Raw genomic sequence first — 14769 nt, 5'->3', positions numbered from 1 at the left:
CGATAATAATTGTCTTCTCTTTCCAAGTGGGAAATCCAGTGGCAATTAGATGTACCGTGATATCATCAACCGCAGCTAGTCAGATAGTCTGGCAGAGATATTTTGATAGTGTGACTACAACTTTGGATTTAGGTAGTAACAAATACTGTGGATGAATGACATCTAACCCGTCTCTCACTATTAACACTGTAAAAGAAGGCGATCAATGACATTATGTTTGTCAAGCTTCAAATAGCGAGGAAACCGGAACTAGTAACAATGTCTATCTGACTGTTACTGGAGTAATATGTTATTGTTATATTTTGAAAGAAATGATTGCACTAGTGTTTTTCAGTATTAAAAAAACCCACTCGTTGCAATAGTTCTTTTCTGTATTTAGAGAAAACAACTTTTTTGAGAAGTAGATAACCTTAACTAACAAATCTTTGAATTATACAGATATTTCCAATATAAATAGTATATAATGCATTACATCTTGGTATATATAGTTTAATTTTATTTTCTAATTTTTAGATTCACCTACATCCATTGCTATCAGACCAAGTGCAATATCTGTCAATGAAGGCCAGACTATAACAGCTACATGTACAGCCGATGGCAGTTTAACAATAACATTCACCTGGTTTAAGGGAAATTCCACTACTCAGTTTTCCAATGGTTCTATTCTTCAAATAATATCCGTAAAACGGACGGATGCTGGAACATACCAATGTAGAGCTGCGAACGCCTTTGGAAATATAAACGCAACTGTTTCCGTGGACGTTAAACGTAAATATAGTTGTATCATTAATTAATCACAGAAACTCCTCATAAGTAAAACAAATTTAAAAAATCCTATTAGACACCATGTAAAATGAGTTGGTATGACAAATACGCGCTTTTCCACTAAAAATCAATCAAATCAAAACAGCTGGAATGCAAATTAGATATAATATTGAAGAGCACTAATTAATAAAACAAAACACAAATTGAACCGATCAGAAAAATACGTCTATCCCTTGAGGATGAAAGAAATAAAGTCATCTTTTGTATTTCATATCAAATGAACATTACTAACTACTGATACAATCGATCGGTAACGAATCCTTTACTAGCGATGTGTTCGACCTTGTGGGTGTAAGACATCTTCAAGGATATCAAAGAGGGACGAATGATACCGGATTGACAGTCAAGTTCATCAATCGAAAATAAACTGACAACGCCATATCTAAAAATGAAAAAGACAAACAGACAAACAATAGTACACATGACACAACATAAAAAACTAAAGAATAAGCAACACGAACCCCACCAAAAACTAGGGGTGATCTTAGGTGCTCCGGAAGGGTAAGCAGATTCTGCTCCACATGTGGCACCCGTCGTGTTATAACAAATCCGGTAAATAGTCTTATTCGGTAGGTCACATTCAACTTATTATTTGCTACGTCAGACAATACTTTTTGCCACGAAAGCTTGACTCCAGTGTTGCACTCGAAATATTTTAAGGTACGAAATACGATGTTGAAAAGCATAACAAAAATCTATTCCCAAATGTGCAGAATACGGACAAATTGTGCTTAGAGAAACAACTTTAGTCCAGATGTATTCATTATGTCATGAACGATAAATTAACAGAACATGAACACATCATTAATATGTCATTACCTTGGTATTGTGAAAACTTATATAATGTACTTTTCTTGCATGTTGGTTGGTCAGATGTGCATTCGTTTACAAAAGATATCAGTTGCAAACAAGTCGAAACAGTCAAAATTTAACACAAAAAACCAAAAAATAAAAAATAAAAAAAACCCAGATAAATCAATCTTTTCAGCTTAACTATTATGCTATCACAAATCTCAGATAACTAGCATTTCTTTTGATAAATCACATTTTAATTAATTATTTTGCACACTGAAGTAGATTTCCAATAAATTCAAGTGTCCAACGAAATATGATAACTGTTTCCCAAATCAAGACAAGAACATATCCCAATGCAGGTTTGACTACATGGATACGTCAATTTTCACTGATCTAGTACATATTTTTGTTTAAGGGCCAGCTGAAGCCCGCAGCCGGATTCGAGATTTTTTCGATGTGTTGAATAATCATTGGTGGACTTCGGCTATTTTTTCTCTTTGGTCGGGCTGTTGTCTCTTTGACAGATTCCACATTTTCATTCTCAATTCCATATAATCGCAGAGAAAACATCGAATTACAAGAATCGCACTATGAACTCTATTTAAAACGTCATACATGATTTTACCTATTTCATCATTAAAAAAAACTCTACACTGTACAACTTTGAATCTCTGAATTCTCATTAGAAGAATATATACGACGACGAAGTGTTTATTTCATCTCCTAACAATTCTCAATATAAAATTTCGTATTGGGATTGCTTTTGTATTCACAAGAATAAATTCATAGATTCAAAGTACTTGTGTAGCATTTATCATGTAATTGTTTCTTTAAGTGACCTGCTTATAGCTTAATTAACACATTTTGTAACTTTTCAATTTTTCAATTAGCAAAAAAGAATCGTCACTTCTAGTCACACATGTACAACAATTAAAATCCTTGTATTGCAATTTCCTTCAATCGAGATAGTCTGTAGACATAGATGAATCATGTTATTTCCGAAAGCAATTTTTTTATTAAAGATTTGATGACAGTTGTCACTAATGAAAACCAACAAATGAACACCTTATTTTGTAATGTTCCACAATAATTTTTAAACAAAATATGTTTTATTTGTGTCTGATGGCTTCAAATTCTTCACTCGATAGTTTGCGTCTAAAATAAGGAATTTTTGTTTTTCTTTTTCGTTTTCGTTATACATTTGAAACAATAGGCCACACGACATATGCTTTCAAACTTCAGTAGAACTAAAATAGAACCATAATTAAACACAAATAGGTGTATGGCATTATAAATAAAGGCAACAGTAGTATAAAGTAAAATCACAAAAATACTGAACTCCGAGGAAAATTCAATCGGAAAGTCCCTAATCACATGGCAAAATCAAATGACAAAACACATCAAACGAATGGACAACAACTGTTCAAACTTCATAAATCGATTGAGAAAAAAACAAATCCGGGCTACAAACCAAAACTGAGGGAAACACATCAAATATAAGAGAAACACTACGACACAATAGAAACACAACACTAAAATGTAACATACACAGAAACGAACTACAATACAACAATGGCCATTTTCCTGACTTGTTACAGGACATTTTGAGAAAAAAATGGTGGGTTGAACCTGGTTATGTGGCTAGCCAAACCTCCCGCTTTTATGGCAATGTTAAATAAACCATTAAAATGACAACATTACATGACAGGATTACAAGACAAATAAATGGAAGAACATATAGGACAGAGAAACACACGAATAATAGCCTACAAAAGGTATCAGGTTTATAATTGAATACGCCATACGCGCGTTTCGTCTACACAAGACTAACCAGTGACGCTCAGATAAAACAAAATTCAAAAGCCAAAACAAGTACAAAGTTGAAGAGCATCGAGGACCAAAACTTCCAAAAAGTTGTGCCCAATACGGCCGAGGTTTCCTAAACCAGTAAAATGTTAAGAAATAGAAATTTAAAAAAAAACCTCCAAAAAGACTGCTACGCTGTTATTGAAGTTTTCTTTTTAACAGATGTGCCAGATGTAGCTATCGCAATGCCGTCCCAAGGCGCTATTGGGCAGGCAATTACAATAAATTGCTCTTACGTTTCTAACCCTGGAGCGACCGATATTACATGGAGTAAAGAAAATCAAGGCATTACTGTTGATGGTAACAAATACGTAGGGGGTAATCTTTACCTTACAATCACTAATCTAACTGCATCTGATGAGGGTTCATACAAATGTTCAGTAGTGAACTCCGTGGGACAAGGAGATTCACCATATGTCACTCTTTTGGTTAATACATCAGGTAAGTGACAAGCGTCATTAGAAAATCATTTTTCTAGGTATATTCTGAATGATTGTATGTCATCATTCGTAATACTAGTAGTATGATATATTTCTCATTCAGATTTGGAGCCATCAAGTAATTGATATTGGATAAATAATTAAATAAAATGTTGATTTTGATCAAATGCGTCATGTAGAGTGTTTGTTGATACAAACACTTTATCAAAGCATTACGAATCTTCGTATATACGTTGCGCGCGATGTTCCTACAACACGACGTTTCACTTAAAATGCGACGTCGATTAATTAAATTTGAAATTTTTATTTGTTTTTTTATATGCTGGCTGATTCTTTCTCTTTTATGATTGTAATGTTTTTTTACCGATGTACAAAACTTTAATCACATGCTACTAAAATTGCATGGTGCATACCATCTGTCATTGTACATTTTTCATATATTGATTCAACCCAAATACAAAAATATCTGAAACTATATTTGGAGTTTAGTTTGACGTCCATTATCACTGAACTAGTATACGTATTTGTTTAGGGGCCAGCTGAAGGACGCATCCGGGTGCGGGAGTTTCTCGCTGCTTTGAAAATCCCATCGGTGGCCTTCGGCTGTTGTCTGCTCTATGGTCGGGTTGTTGTCTCTTTGACACATTCCCCATTTCCATTTTCAATTTTATGTAATAGTAAATCAAAACATTTTTACACTTGATTAATTTGAATAGAATCGTATTTTTCTGGACATATAATTTGTCTAAATGCAACCCTTCAATTAATTGAACCCCAGATTATAAATTATTTCCCCAGTTATCTAATGTTTCTTGCTTAAGTTTTCTAACGTCTAATGAACATTTCAAAATGTAATTATCGTTTCCTGGAGCGTCCGTAAAAACGGCTATATAATCCCAGATTGCATTAGATCAATGAACCTGTTTTCATCACTGTTTGTGATTAGTCTTTCAGTCATCTCCGTTAATGCCCAAGTTTATATTGAAGAAAAGGTCCGACTTCGCTAGTGCAGGTATTAGTCTCATCTCGACAGTTATAACATAAGTAGCAGAACAAGTCGCTAACTTAAACATTTCGAAGACTTGTACTATCATTTTGGTGAATGCATCTTACTAACCTTATTAAAAGGATGACTTTAAATTTATATCTATTTCGATATACTTCCGTAATTCAATATACTTCCGCAACATAACGAAACATTTGCCTTTTAAATATAGAGGATTGTCTTGGTGACTCTAAATTATCTTTGCAATAGCTGTACATATCATTGGCATTCTGAAGTATACATTTGCCTCTAACAACAGCAAATTCAACTTGATTTGTTTTATCAAACCTCCAGCGGCATCCTTGTACTCGAAACAGTTTCTGACTATGTTGAACCCAAAATCTTGTTTTGAATACCTAAAATCCCCGAAACAGTGCTTTTATTTATACTGCGATGCGCAACCGTCAATAAACTTGTGCATGATTTTCACATCATAGTTAATAGTCTGTAGGTGATCCGGTATTTGCCATTGCGCCTCCTGAATAAAATGAGGATCATGAACCTTTTCAGGACTTGTAACAAAGAACTGTTCCTCAAATAATACATCACTAACTTTAGTATCGGACGGACCGTCAACATTTTCAATTGGATGCTTATAAATCACGAATACATGTATCGAACATTCAGTTTTTTGCAAAAAGCTGAATTGGATTTCAATTTTATCCTTACTCGAATAGGTTTCAGAAAAATTAGGAATGCAAATAGCTTCATTTTCTTTTATTAAGTTGCTCGTAATTTCAATTGTTTTGTTTGCCAATTTGCACAAACAACGTGTGCTGACATTTTTGATATCAATTCAAGAAAGTACATTTGGTGCCTTTGTAGTCAGGGAGAGTTCTTCCTCCGATAAATGCAACTTGTTCACGTCGCAGTCCTCGCACTTCCACTCCACTCACTTTAAATGATGTTTGTATTAGCCGTCGGTTTTTGGACACAAAGTATGATTTGTCAGGTCAGTGAGATGAGTGGTTATTGGAAAATGTTCAGATGTTGGTGTGGTTTTTTTTCTCGAAAATCCATGCAAATTTTAGATAAATATTAAGCCTCTATATGATACTGCGACAGGTTTCTCGTGATCGGTCACACAGACGTACAGGTACAACACAATATAGCTTTAACAGTTCAAATAATCTCTTTAATTTTTTTTTAATCCAGGTATTTATCTTTGAAACTGATATCGACATCTGTCTGAATTTGTATTAAGCATGTACTTTATGTGACTGGTGTATAATTAAGGAACTAATCTTTCACATTTGATATTCCTCTTATTTGCAGTGGGTCTCGAATTGTCAAGAGATATTTAGTATTCGTAGATTTTCAGTTGAACGTCTTCAGAAAAAAGCGTCAGTACTTGTATTTCCTTATGTGTATGTCCACGCTAAGACTTATGTTGTCAAACCTCTCTGTTCCTTACAAAATGACCGTCATTTAAAACCAACTAATAAATAAGGAAGACATATTCGTCTATACAATACCACACCATATTACCGGCGTTCACAACGACATAAACAAAATCTGTGTTACCGATTGCCATTTAAAGCTTTTTTTATTACAGTTGCAAACGACAGATTTTGTATCTGCTTTTTCAAATCATATTGCAAAACAGTGTATTTGACCATCGTAAACAACATATTCTAATCTATATTAAGCACTGCATCTGTCTTACCGATAACCGGTAATAGAGTGAGAATACTATGATTGAAATACATAACCGGATATAAGGGCGAACACACATGTAAGTAATTAAGTTTATATATATGTAATGAGCATTTCGATATAAAATAGGCAATATCAAGGCTGCGAGTTGAAAGCCGTACTTTGACCTATAACTGTTAACCTTAAATACTTTATGACTTTGATGGGGAATTGTCTTGTTGGCACTCATAACATATCGTCTTATTTGTATATGTATTATACAAATATCAAAATGATGTTTTTAAGAGTACTGTATATGGTTGATATTCGTTTATAGATAAAGAAAATTATATTGATAGCATATATTCTTACATTCGTATGACTTTGAATCCGAGTTTTTTTGGACAAATATATTCTGCTTTTAGATTTTCTAACATTTTCACAGCACTTCAACACTCTTTACATATGATGATTCTCTTTTGTTGAACTGTTGAACACTTTGAATCATTTAAAAAGGACAAAATTAAAGTCGCTTCATCTCCCTGAAGTATTCAACCTTATCTGCTCCAGATGTAAAAACTGAAAAAAGATAACGTATATGTAACAAGATATTATCTTTATCATTGCACCATTCTTGTAAATGAATCCCTTTAAACTAAGAAATGGTTTATAAAAATAACAAAATGCAATCTGCGTCAAAAATATGTTCAAAGACAAGCAACGTGCATCATTCTTTCTTTGACAACCATTATTATCGTTTTTTCAAATTACATCACACGATTTGTTTGTATTATCAGAAACATTTTATTGAAACCAATTTAGCACATGTCACGTCGTAAATAGGCGTTTTTCAGATTTTTCGACGTTTTCAGATTTTTTGACGAAATGACTACCGTTTTGTAATGTGCCATAGCATTTTATTCCTTTACGAAGCGAATATGTAGATAAAAAAAATAAGAATCTAGGCATTTTTTACTCTTCGTGTATTTAATAATTAATAAATTATTTATTGAAATATCAGGTATATTAAATATTAATTTGGACAAAATGACTGTATAGAGAAGATCTTGTATTGAACTAACGAACAACGAGGCAAATATTTGTACATTTCGTAGATTTATTGTGATCTTAGCTTTTTTAGACAAATATCTACTCATAAAGAAAATCTGTCAAAAAACGGCCAAAACAGTACAAAGAACTGACACACGTGGTATAGCTTTGTTGTATTACTCCTCAAATATACTGATAATATAAGCATATGACCAAGAGCTATAAGAACATAATTAAAAACATATACTGAATTTAGTTTTTATAGTGGTTAGTGTTTGCTAAAATGTTTGTTATTTTGTTTTGCGGGGGAAATTTCAAATATTCTGTTTTAATTCCTATGGGTTGTAGGAACAGCGTGCGTAACGTTCTATGGAAGCATAGTTCGGTCTTTTCATAGTGAAAGGGGAAGGTAATTGAATTTTAAAGAATTGGATTCCTGGTTTCAATGTTTTATCGTTCAGGTTAAGGTATATATAACCCCATAATTGTATACGGGTAACATTAAAGTATGTTCGTCTATAGTAAACGCTAAAGCTGCTTTCAACGCAAGACCGTATTCAATATATACAAATTTATTCGCACAAGTTTACAGCTTGAAAGGTAGAGGAATACTGTCCAAGCAACATTTTACAATTATTAAAATAATTTAAAGTTTATGATCTTAAAACATTACAAAAGGTTCTGATAAAATATATCCATTATTGTCCAATCGTATGCAATACTAATCGATTATTATTAAAATAGCGGTAATTGCTTCTTTTGTAGTTCAGTGTAATATACATATATTATACCACGTGACCAGATGAAGTTGTAAATTATTTAAATTTTTAATGTATTTAGGTATTTGAAATAAAGAAACATTATATTAAAGAGTAAAGAAACATTTAAAACAAGAAAATTAATGTTCAATTTCATTAATAAAATTGGGAATGGAAATGGGGAATGTGTCAAAGAGAAAACAACCCGACCATAGAGCAGACAACAGCCGAAGGCAACCAATTGGTCTTCAATGCAGCGAGAAACTCCCGCACCCGGAGGCGTCCTTCAGCTGGCCCCTAAACAAATATGTATACTAGTTCAGTGATAATGGACGTCATACTAAACTCCAAATTATACACAAGAAACTAAAATTAAAAATGATACAAGACTAACAAAGGCCAGAGGCTCCTGACTTGGAACAGGCGCAAAAATGCGGCGGGGTTAAACATGTTTTTTTAGATCTCAACCCTCCCCCTATACCTCTAGCCAATGTAGAAAAACAAACATACAACAGTACGCACAGTAAAACTCAGTTTAAGAGAAGTCCGAGTCCGATGTCAGAACAGGAAACAAAAGAAAATAAACAAAATGACAATAATACATAAATAACAACAGACTACTAGCAATTACTGACATGCCAGCTCCAGACCTCGATTAAACTGATTGAAAGATTATGTCTTCATCATATGAATATCAGGCACAATCCCTCCTGTTAGGGGTTTAGTATTATATCATCATAAAATATATGAAAAGAACATAACCCGCGTCATGCCAACAACTGGTTTTAGAATAAGTATATTTAATTCCGATGCAAAGACCCTATAAGTGAATCAATATTAAAGCCAAAATATGCAATCTTTAATGACCTGACAACAGTATCGTAACTATATCCCTTCTTAATAAGTCTGTTTAAAGGTTTTGTTAGCTTTTGAGGTGAATACTGACATTTTTGTGCTTTGTAAAGAATATTACCATAAAAGATTGGATGTGAAATACCCGAACGTTTAAGATGTTTGCATGTTGAGTTATATTTACGAATGATGTCCTTATACCGATGATAAAATTTAGTAAATGTTTTGACTAGTTTATGAAATCGAAAACCCTGGTGTAATAATTTTTCAGTAATACATAAATTTCTCTCGCTAAAATCTAATACGTTGTTACATACGCGAGCGAATCGTACAAGTTGAGATATATAAACACCATAAGATGGTGACAAGGGAACGTCACCATCTAAAAGTGGATAATTAACGATAGGAAATGAAAAATCATCTCTTTTATCATAAATTTTTGTATTAAGCTTCCCGTTAATGATATAGATATCAAGATCGAGGAAAGGACAGTGGTCATTGTTAGTATTAGCTTTATTAAGATTAAGTTCAACAGGATAAATTTCTTTACTATACATACTGAAGTCGTCATTATTGAGAGCAAATATATCATCCAAATATCTAAAGGTATTGTTAAATTTATATTTATATAAAGCACTTTTTGAAATATTGTAAAAGTTCTTAACGTCACTTTTCTTCCGGTTATATTTATTCAGGAAAAACGCACCCAATTCATAATTTTTTTTCTAACAGTTGGCGGATATTGCTGTCGCTTGGCTTTTCATCACTAGAGAGTACGTCAGTCCAGTAGTCTATGACTATATGACTATATGATTTATACCATAAATTTCCGTTGAAAAAGTTCTGTATGGAATTCCTTGGGCAAAGTTGGCCTAATTCTTTTGGCTATTTTGTTTTGATGTCAATTGATTATATGACTCATCAGAATATTATACATTCCCAGCATTCAATTTATTTTTAGTTTTGAGCGATCCTGATCATGATATATCCGGAAAATCACTCCGGATATACATAATTTGTTACGTTCTATTTGCACTGTGGAAGAATGTATCAATGTATGAATGGTTTTTAGCTGCCCTTTTCTTAGAAAAGAAAAACCGGTTATATATCTTAATAAAATATCATTATCCCATTTCTTCAAATTTGTGTTTTCAGAGAAACTTGATGTTTCTATAATTACTTTGGAAACAGAAATTTTTAATACATATTTTTTTTACAGCTGCACCATCAATCATTAGAATAGTACCAGCAGGTATTGTAGTACGAGAAGGTCAAGGTTTCACCCTTACTTGTGAGGCTGATGGTGATCCTGCCCCAAACTACCGATGGTATCAAAATGACAAGATTGTACGTGAAGGAGCTGTCTATGCCATTTCTATTGCCAATTGGATTGAACACGATGGTTTAATTCTGTGTGAGGCTTTCAATACTTTCGGGAGACAGCAGGCAAATGAAGATGTTGATGTTCAACGTGAGTTGTATTTATTCATTTAGACAATGGAATCATCGAAATTGTTACATCAGTACACTGCTGGTAGAGTTTAATTCTGATGACATGAATTGTCATTGATTTGGTCATATTTATAAATTAACTGGTTACAAAACTTTAAAATTTTTGAAAAACTAAGGCTTTTCTAACTCAGGAATAGATAACCTTAGCTGTATTTGGATACACTTTAAGGAATTTTGGTCCTTAATGCTCTTCAACTTCGTACTTTATAAGACCTTTTTGGATTAGGGCGTCACTGATGAGTCTTTTGTAGACGAAACGCGCGTCTGGCGTAAATACAAAATTTAATCCTGGTATGATGAGTTTATCTATATATGAGGAAATAGTCAGTATTTTTTTGCCTATGTTGAGCAAGTTATGTGTATTAACACTACCCTTCATTTTTCACATCGATCATTCGAACATTTTCATTAACCTAATATTTTTTATAATTGGCAGATAGACCAGTGAGTAATGTTACACAGATAAGTATTACACAAACTGGCGTTAATATTGCCCGTCTTAGCTGTGACACACGTGCCAACCCATCGGCTACTGCATGGCAATGGTTTAATAACGGTGATACCATGCAAGAAACCAGCAAGGTGATATTTGTTGCTATGGATGTCACTAATGCAGCTAGAACGTATACCTGTAAAGCTACAAACGTTATAGGAATATCCCCTGAAATTAACTTCAATATTCCTTTAGTAACGACGACCGGTAAGCTTATTGTTCTATAAACAAGACATCATTTTACATACTAATTCATGAACTTTACACTAAAAAACAAAGGTGAGTCCGGTGCGCTTTTTATTTTTACCTTCATCATGAAAGCTAAAACCAAACAAATGAAGGCAAGGCGTAAAAAATGTTATATGTCCAAAGGAGAGCGATGATACCGTGATACCACAGTAAATTTGACTAAGATTGATCCTAAGTTATGCACAATTCTGTTTAAATAGTTTGATTAGGGAATTTCCGTTTTGAATTTTCCTCGGAGTTCAGAATTTTTGTGATTTTACCTTTCAGCTATAACATCATGTATAATCCACCATTTTCTACATACGAAAATTGCTGTACCAAGTCAGCAATCAGACAGTTTGATGTGTTTGAGCTTTTGATTTTTCCATTTGAAAGGGGACTTTTCGTTTTGAAGTTTCCTTGGAGTTCGGTATTTTTGTTATTTTACATTTCAGAATACCTAAGATTAATCTTAGTAGTAAGTTTTTCGTGAAACCAACTCCATGTGTTTTTTTACACATTATTATATTTGAAATTATACTCTTCTTTTGAGAAGGTTAATATGACAAAGCTGGTATATTTATTTATTATTGACATCTGTTTCTATGGCTTTTGAAAGTTAAAGATACTTACAAAAGTTTACATACATTACATATACGTTTTTATTCTCAAAATATTGCATTTAGCTTAGAGATATGTCTTAAGAATTAAATTTAAGACATTTTATACAAAACAGTCGACTACGACAGTTGCAGTGTCATCCCCCTATATATCTAGCCAATGAAGAATCAACAAACACACAGCAGTACGCACAGTTAATGGGTGTGACTGTGTTTGCATGTCTTGTTTTAAGAGTAGGGGTCTATTTGAGCAGTGCATACAGTTTTATAATTGATCATATAAATTCATCGAAAGCATAATGACACAGATCTTTATCCTTATTTTCCCTGCTTATATTTTGTAAATTTTTTATTAAGATATTAAAATTTGGGTCTTCTACTAATGTTACTGAGCCAGTCACATTTTTTTAAATTTAATTTATTCAAATACAGTGGATGAAGGCAACTGTACAACCTTCAAAAATGATACAAACTCATACCGTATAGTCGGTTATAGACAACCCTGAAAATGATATCAAAACAAAAGACACAAATCATCGAAATACGAGTCAGCACAGTAACTAAAATCTAGTTCAGGGCTATTAAATCTAAGAAAGAGCTCCCAGACTGAAGTCCCAATCAGTACAGATTTCGAAATAAGTCATACACAGTCTAAGAAACGCATGACCTTGTACGTCTCCGTATAAACAGCATACCTTAGATTGGCGGACGCTGCGACCAAAATATTTGGGCCACATCTAAAAATATCGCCTTGTAGCACATTACCATGGCAATGCATTTATAACAGTGCAAGTGTGGTCTGCCGTAACAACTTTCGACATTTAGCAAACATGTTTGGTCACTTCCGTTAAATTGAAAGTTTGTGATGTGGAAAATATCTAAGCGACCCCTAAATATTAAAGTAAACAGTATCGCAATAATGTTGGATGATGAGTCCTCATAACTGTACACACATACCAATATATCTATAGTAATGTTTTAATTTTTCATAAAAAAAATCAATGTAAGTACCAATAAAAACAATATAAACTCACTTATCCTATATTGATAAAACAAAAAGATAGTTATTGATTGTAATCAAACATTAGTATTGAATAACCATTTTAAATATCAAGTAGATTCATACATTTTCGTGGGTACCAATTTTCAGATTCAATACCACCAAGACAATCAATTCTCCAGTATATTTAATGTTAAAGGTTTACTGTGATGTATCTCCTTTATAGTTCCCGATCCTACAAATACACTGGAGGATGGTGAAGTAGTGGCAATCATCCTAGCATGTGTCTTTGTGGTACTGTTAGTGGTCGGAGGCATTGTGTGCTGCTATTGTCAAGGTACGGATTACTTTACTGTTACAGTATTGACAATCGCACTTGTTCAAAATGAGAACACTGCCTTAATTGTGATGTGATATAAGTGTGCTCGCTATGTATATCGATGTAATATTTGGAGCTTCCTCAGCAAAAATCTATATCATCTTCATATGTCTCCATGGTATCGACATTGCATTCTATATAAAAATTACCTTTGTGCGTTAATTAGGATCAGTTAATCAATAATTCAACGAAACAGACGACCAAAGTTTGACGATTCAGAGACATTTATATCATAAAACTTATCCATTTTCTTTCATCAAAATGAATAACAAATAGGTCAATCATTCTTAAATCTTAAAAGTGTTATGTTGATGCTCTTTCTCAAAATATCTTTAAATGAGACAGTAACCCAACAACACAAAACGACTGAAAACAAATCATGGTCATAATTCGTAAAAAGTAGACAATACTTATCTACATATTATTCCAAGACCCTTTCAAATTTTTATCAGATTGGTGTTAACTGATTTGACTCGAATTTGTATATTTGATTTATAAAATACTAAAATGTATATTCAAATTACAATAAGTCTGAAACAGTGAGTTAACACTACATGTACAAGAAAATATATATCAGAATTTTGTGTATATTTTAGTCTAGACGCCATCTAATTAACTTTCGAGATGACCACCGGAGACTGCCGATTGTCATATAACCCGATATAAACATACACATTCCCGTTTGAATGATTTTACAATAGTAATTTTTGAGGCCCTTTATAGCTTGCTGTTCGTTGTGAGCCTAGGCTCCGTGTTGAAGACCGTACCTTGACCTATAATGGTTTACTTTTATAAATTGTGACTTGGATGGAGAGTTGTCGGATTGGCACTCATACACCATCTTCCTATATCTACATAGATATAAATAGGTGCAATTGGATTTTTCTAGGTCTGTTTGATTTCATGTTATATGTTAAATTAAAACAACACTGTCTTATTTCGAAATGTGAAGCCAACGGCGGCAAAACTTGTGGAATTTTAATAACAGATGCTCAATTCACTAGCAATTTAACTAGAACGTCTTATTTTACCAGAAGTTACGATGATCTGATTTGTTAATCTACTAATGTCGTCTACGGATTAGAGTGTAACGTTTGCAGATTGGTATACGTCGGGGAAACGAAAGAAAAACTAAACAAACGTATGTGCGGCCATAGATCAGACATCAACAACAATGCAAGCGACATTCGTTACCTGCATTTTAATCATTCTGATCATTCCATCGTTTCTATGACAGTTCGCATTATCGAAAAAATATACCACATGACTAA

General features: G+C 33.1%; 1 protein-coding gene across 1 annotated transcript in view; it reads left to right on the top strand.

Annotated features, from left to right (window-relative positions):
• The window catches only part of LOC127736765 (hemicentin-1-like), a 55915-nt gene that overhangs the window by 20923 nt on the left and 20223 nt on the right, over positions 1-14769 (top strand). The window contains exons 16-20 of the mRNA XM_052247359.1: positions 514-768; positions 3649-3927; positions 10486-10737; positions 11215-11478; positions 13346-13456. Coding sequence (XP_052103319.1) covers positions 514-768; positions 3649-3927; positions 10486-10737; positions 11215-11478; positions 13346-13456 — 1161 coding nt within the window. The remainder of the gene's footprint in view (positions 1-513; positions 769-3648; positions 3928-10485; positions 10738-11214; positions 11479-13345; positions 13457-14769) is intronic.

Source organism: Mytilus californianus, unplaced genomic scaffold, assembly GCF_021869535.1.
Source record: "Mytilus californianus isolate M0D057914Y unplaced genomic scaffold, xbMytCali1.0.p SCAF_1, whole genome shotgun sequence".
Taxonomy (NCBI): Eukaryota; Metazoa; Mollusca; class Bivalvia; order Mytilida; family Mytilidae; genus Mytilus; species Mytilus californianus.
The sequence above is the reverse complement of the archived record's forward strand: the minus strand, read 5'-3'. Positions and strand labels throughout refer to the sequence as shown.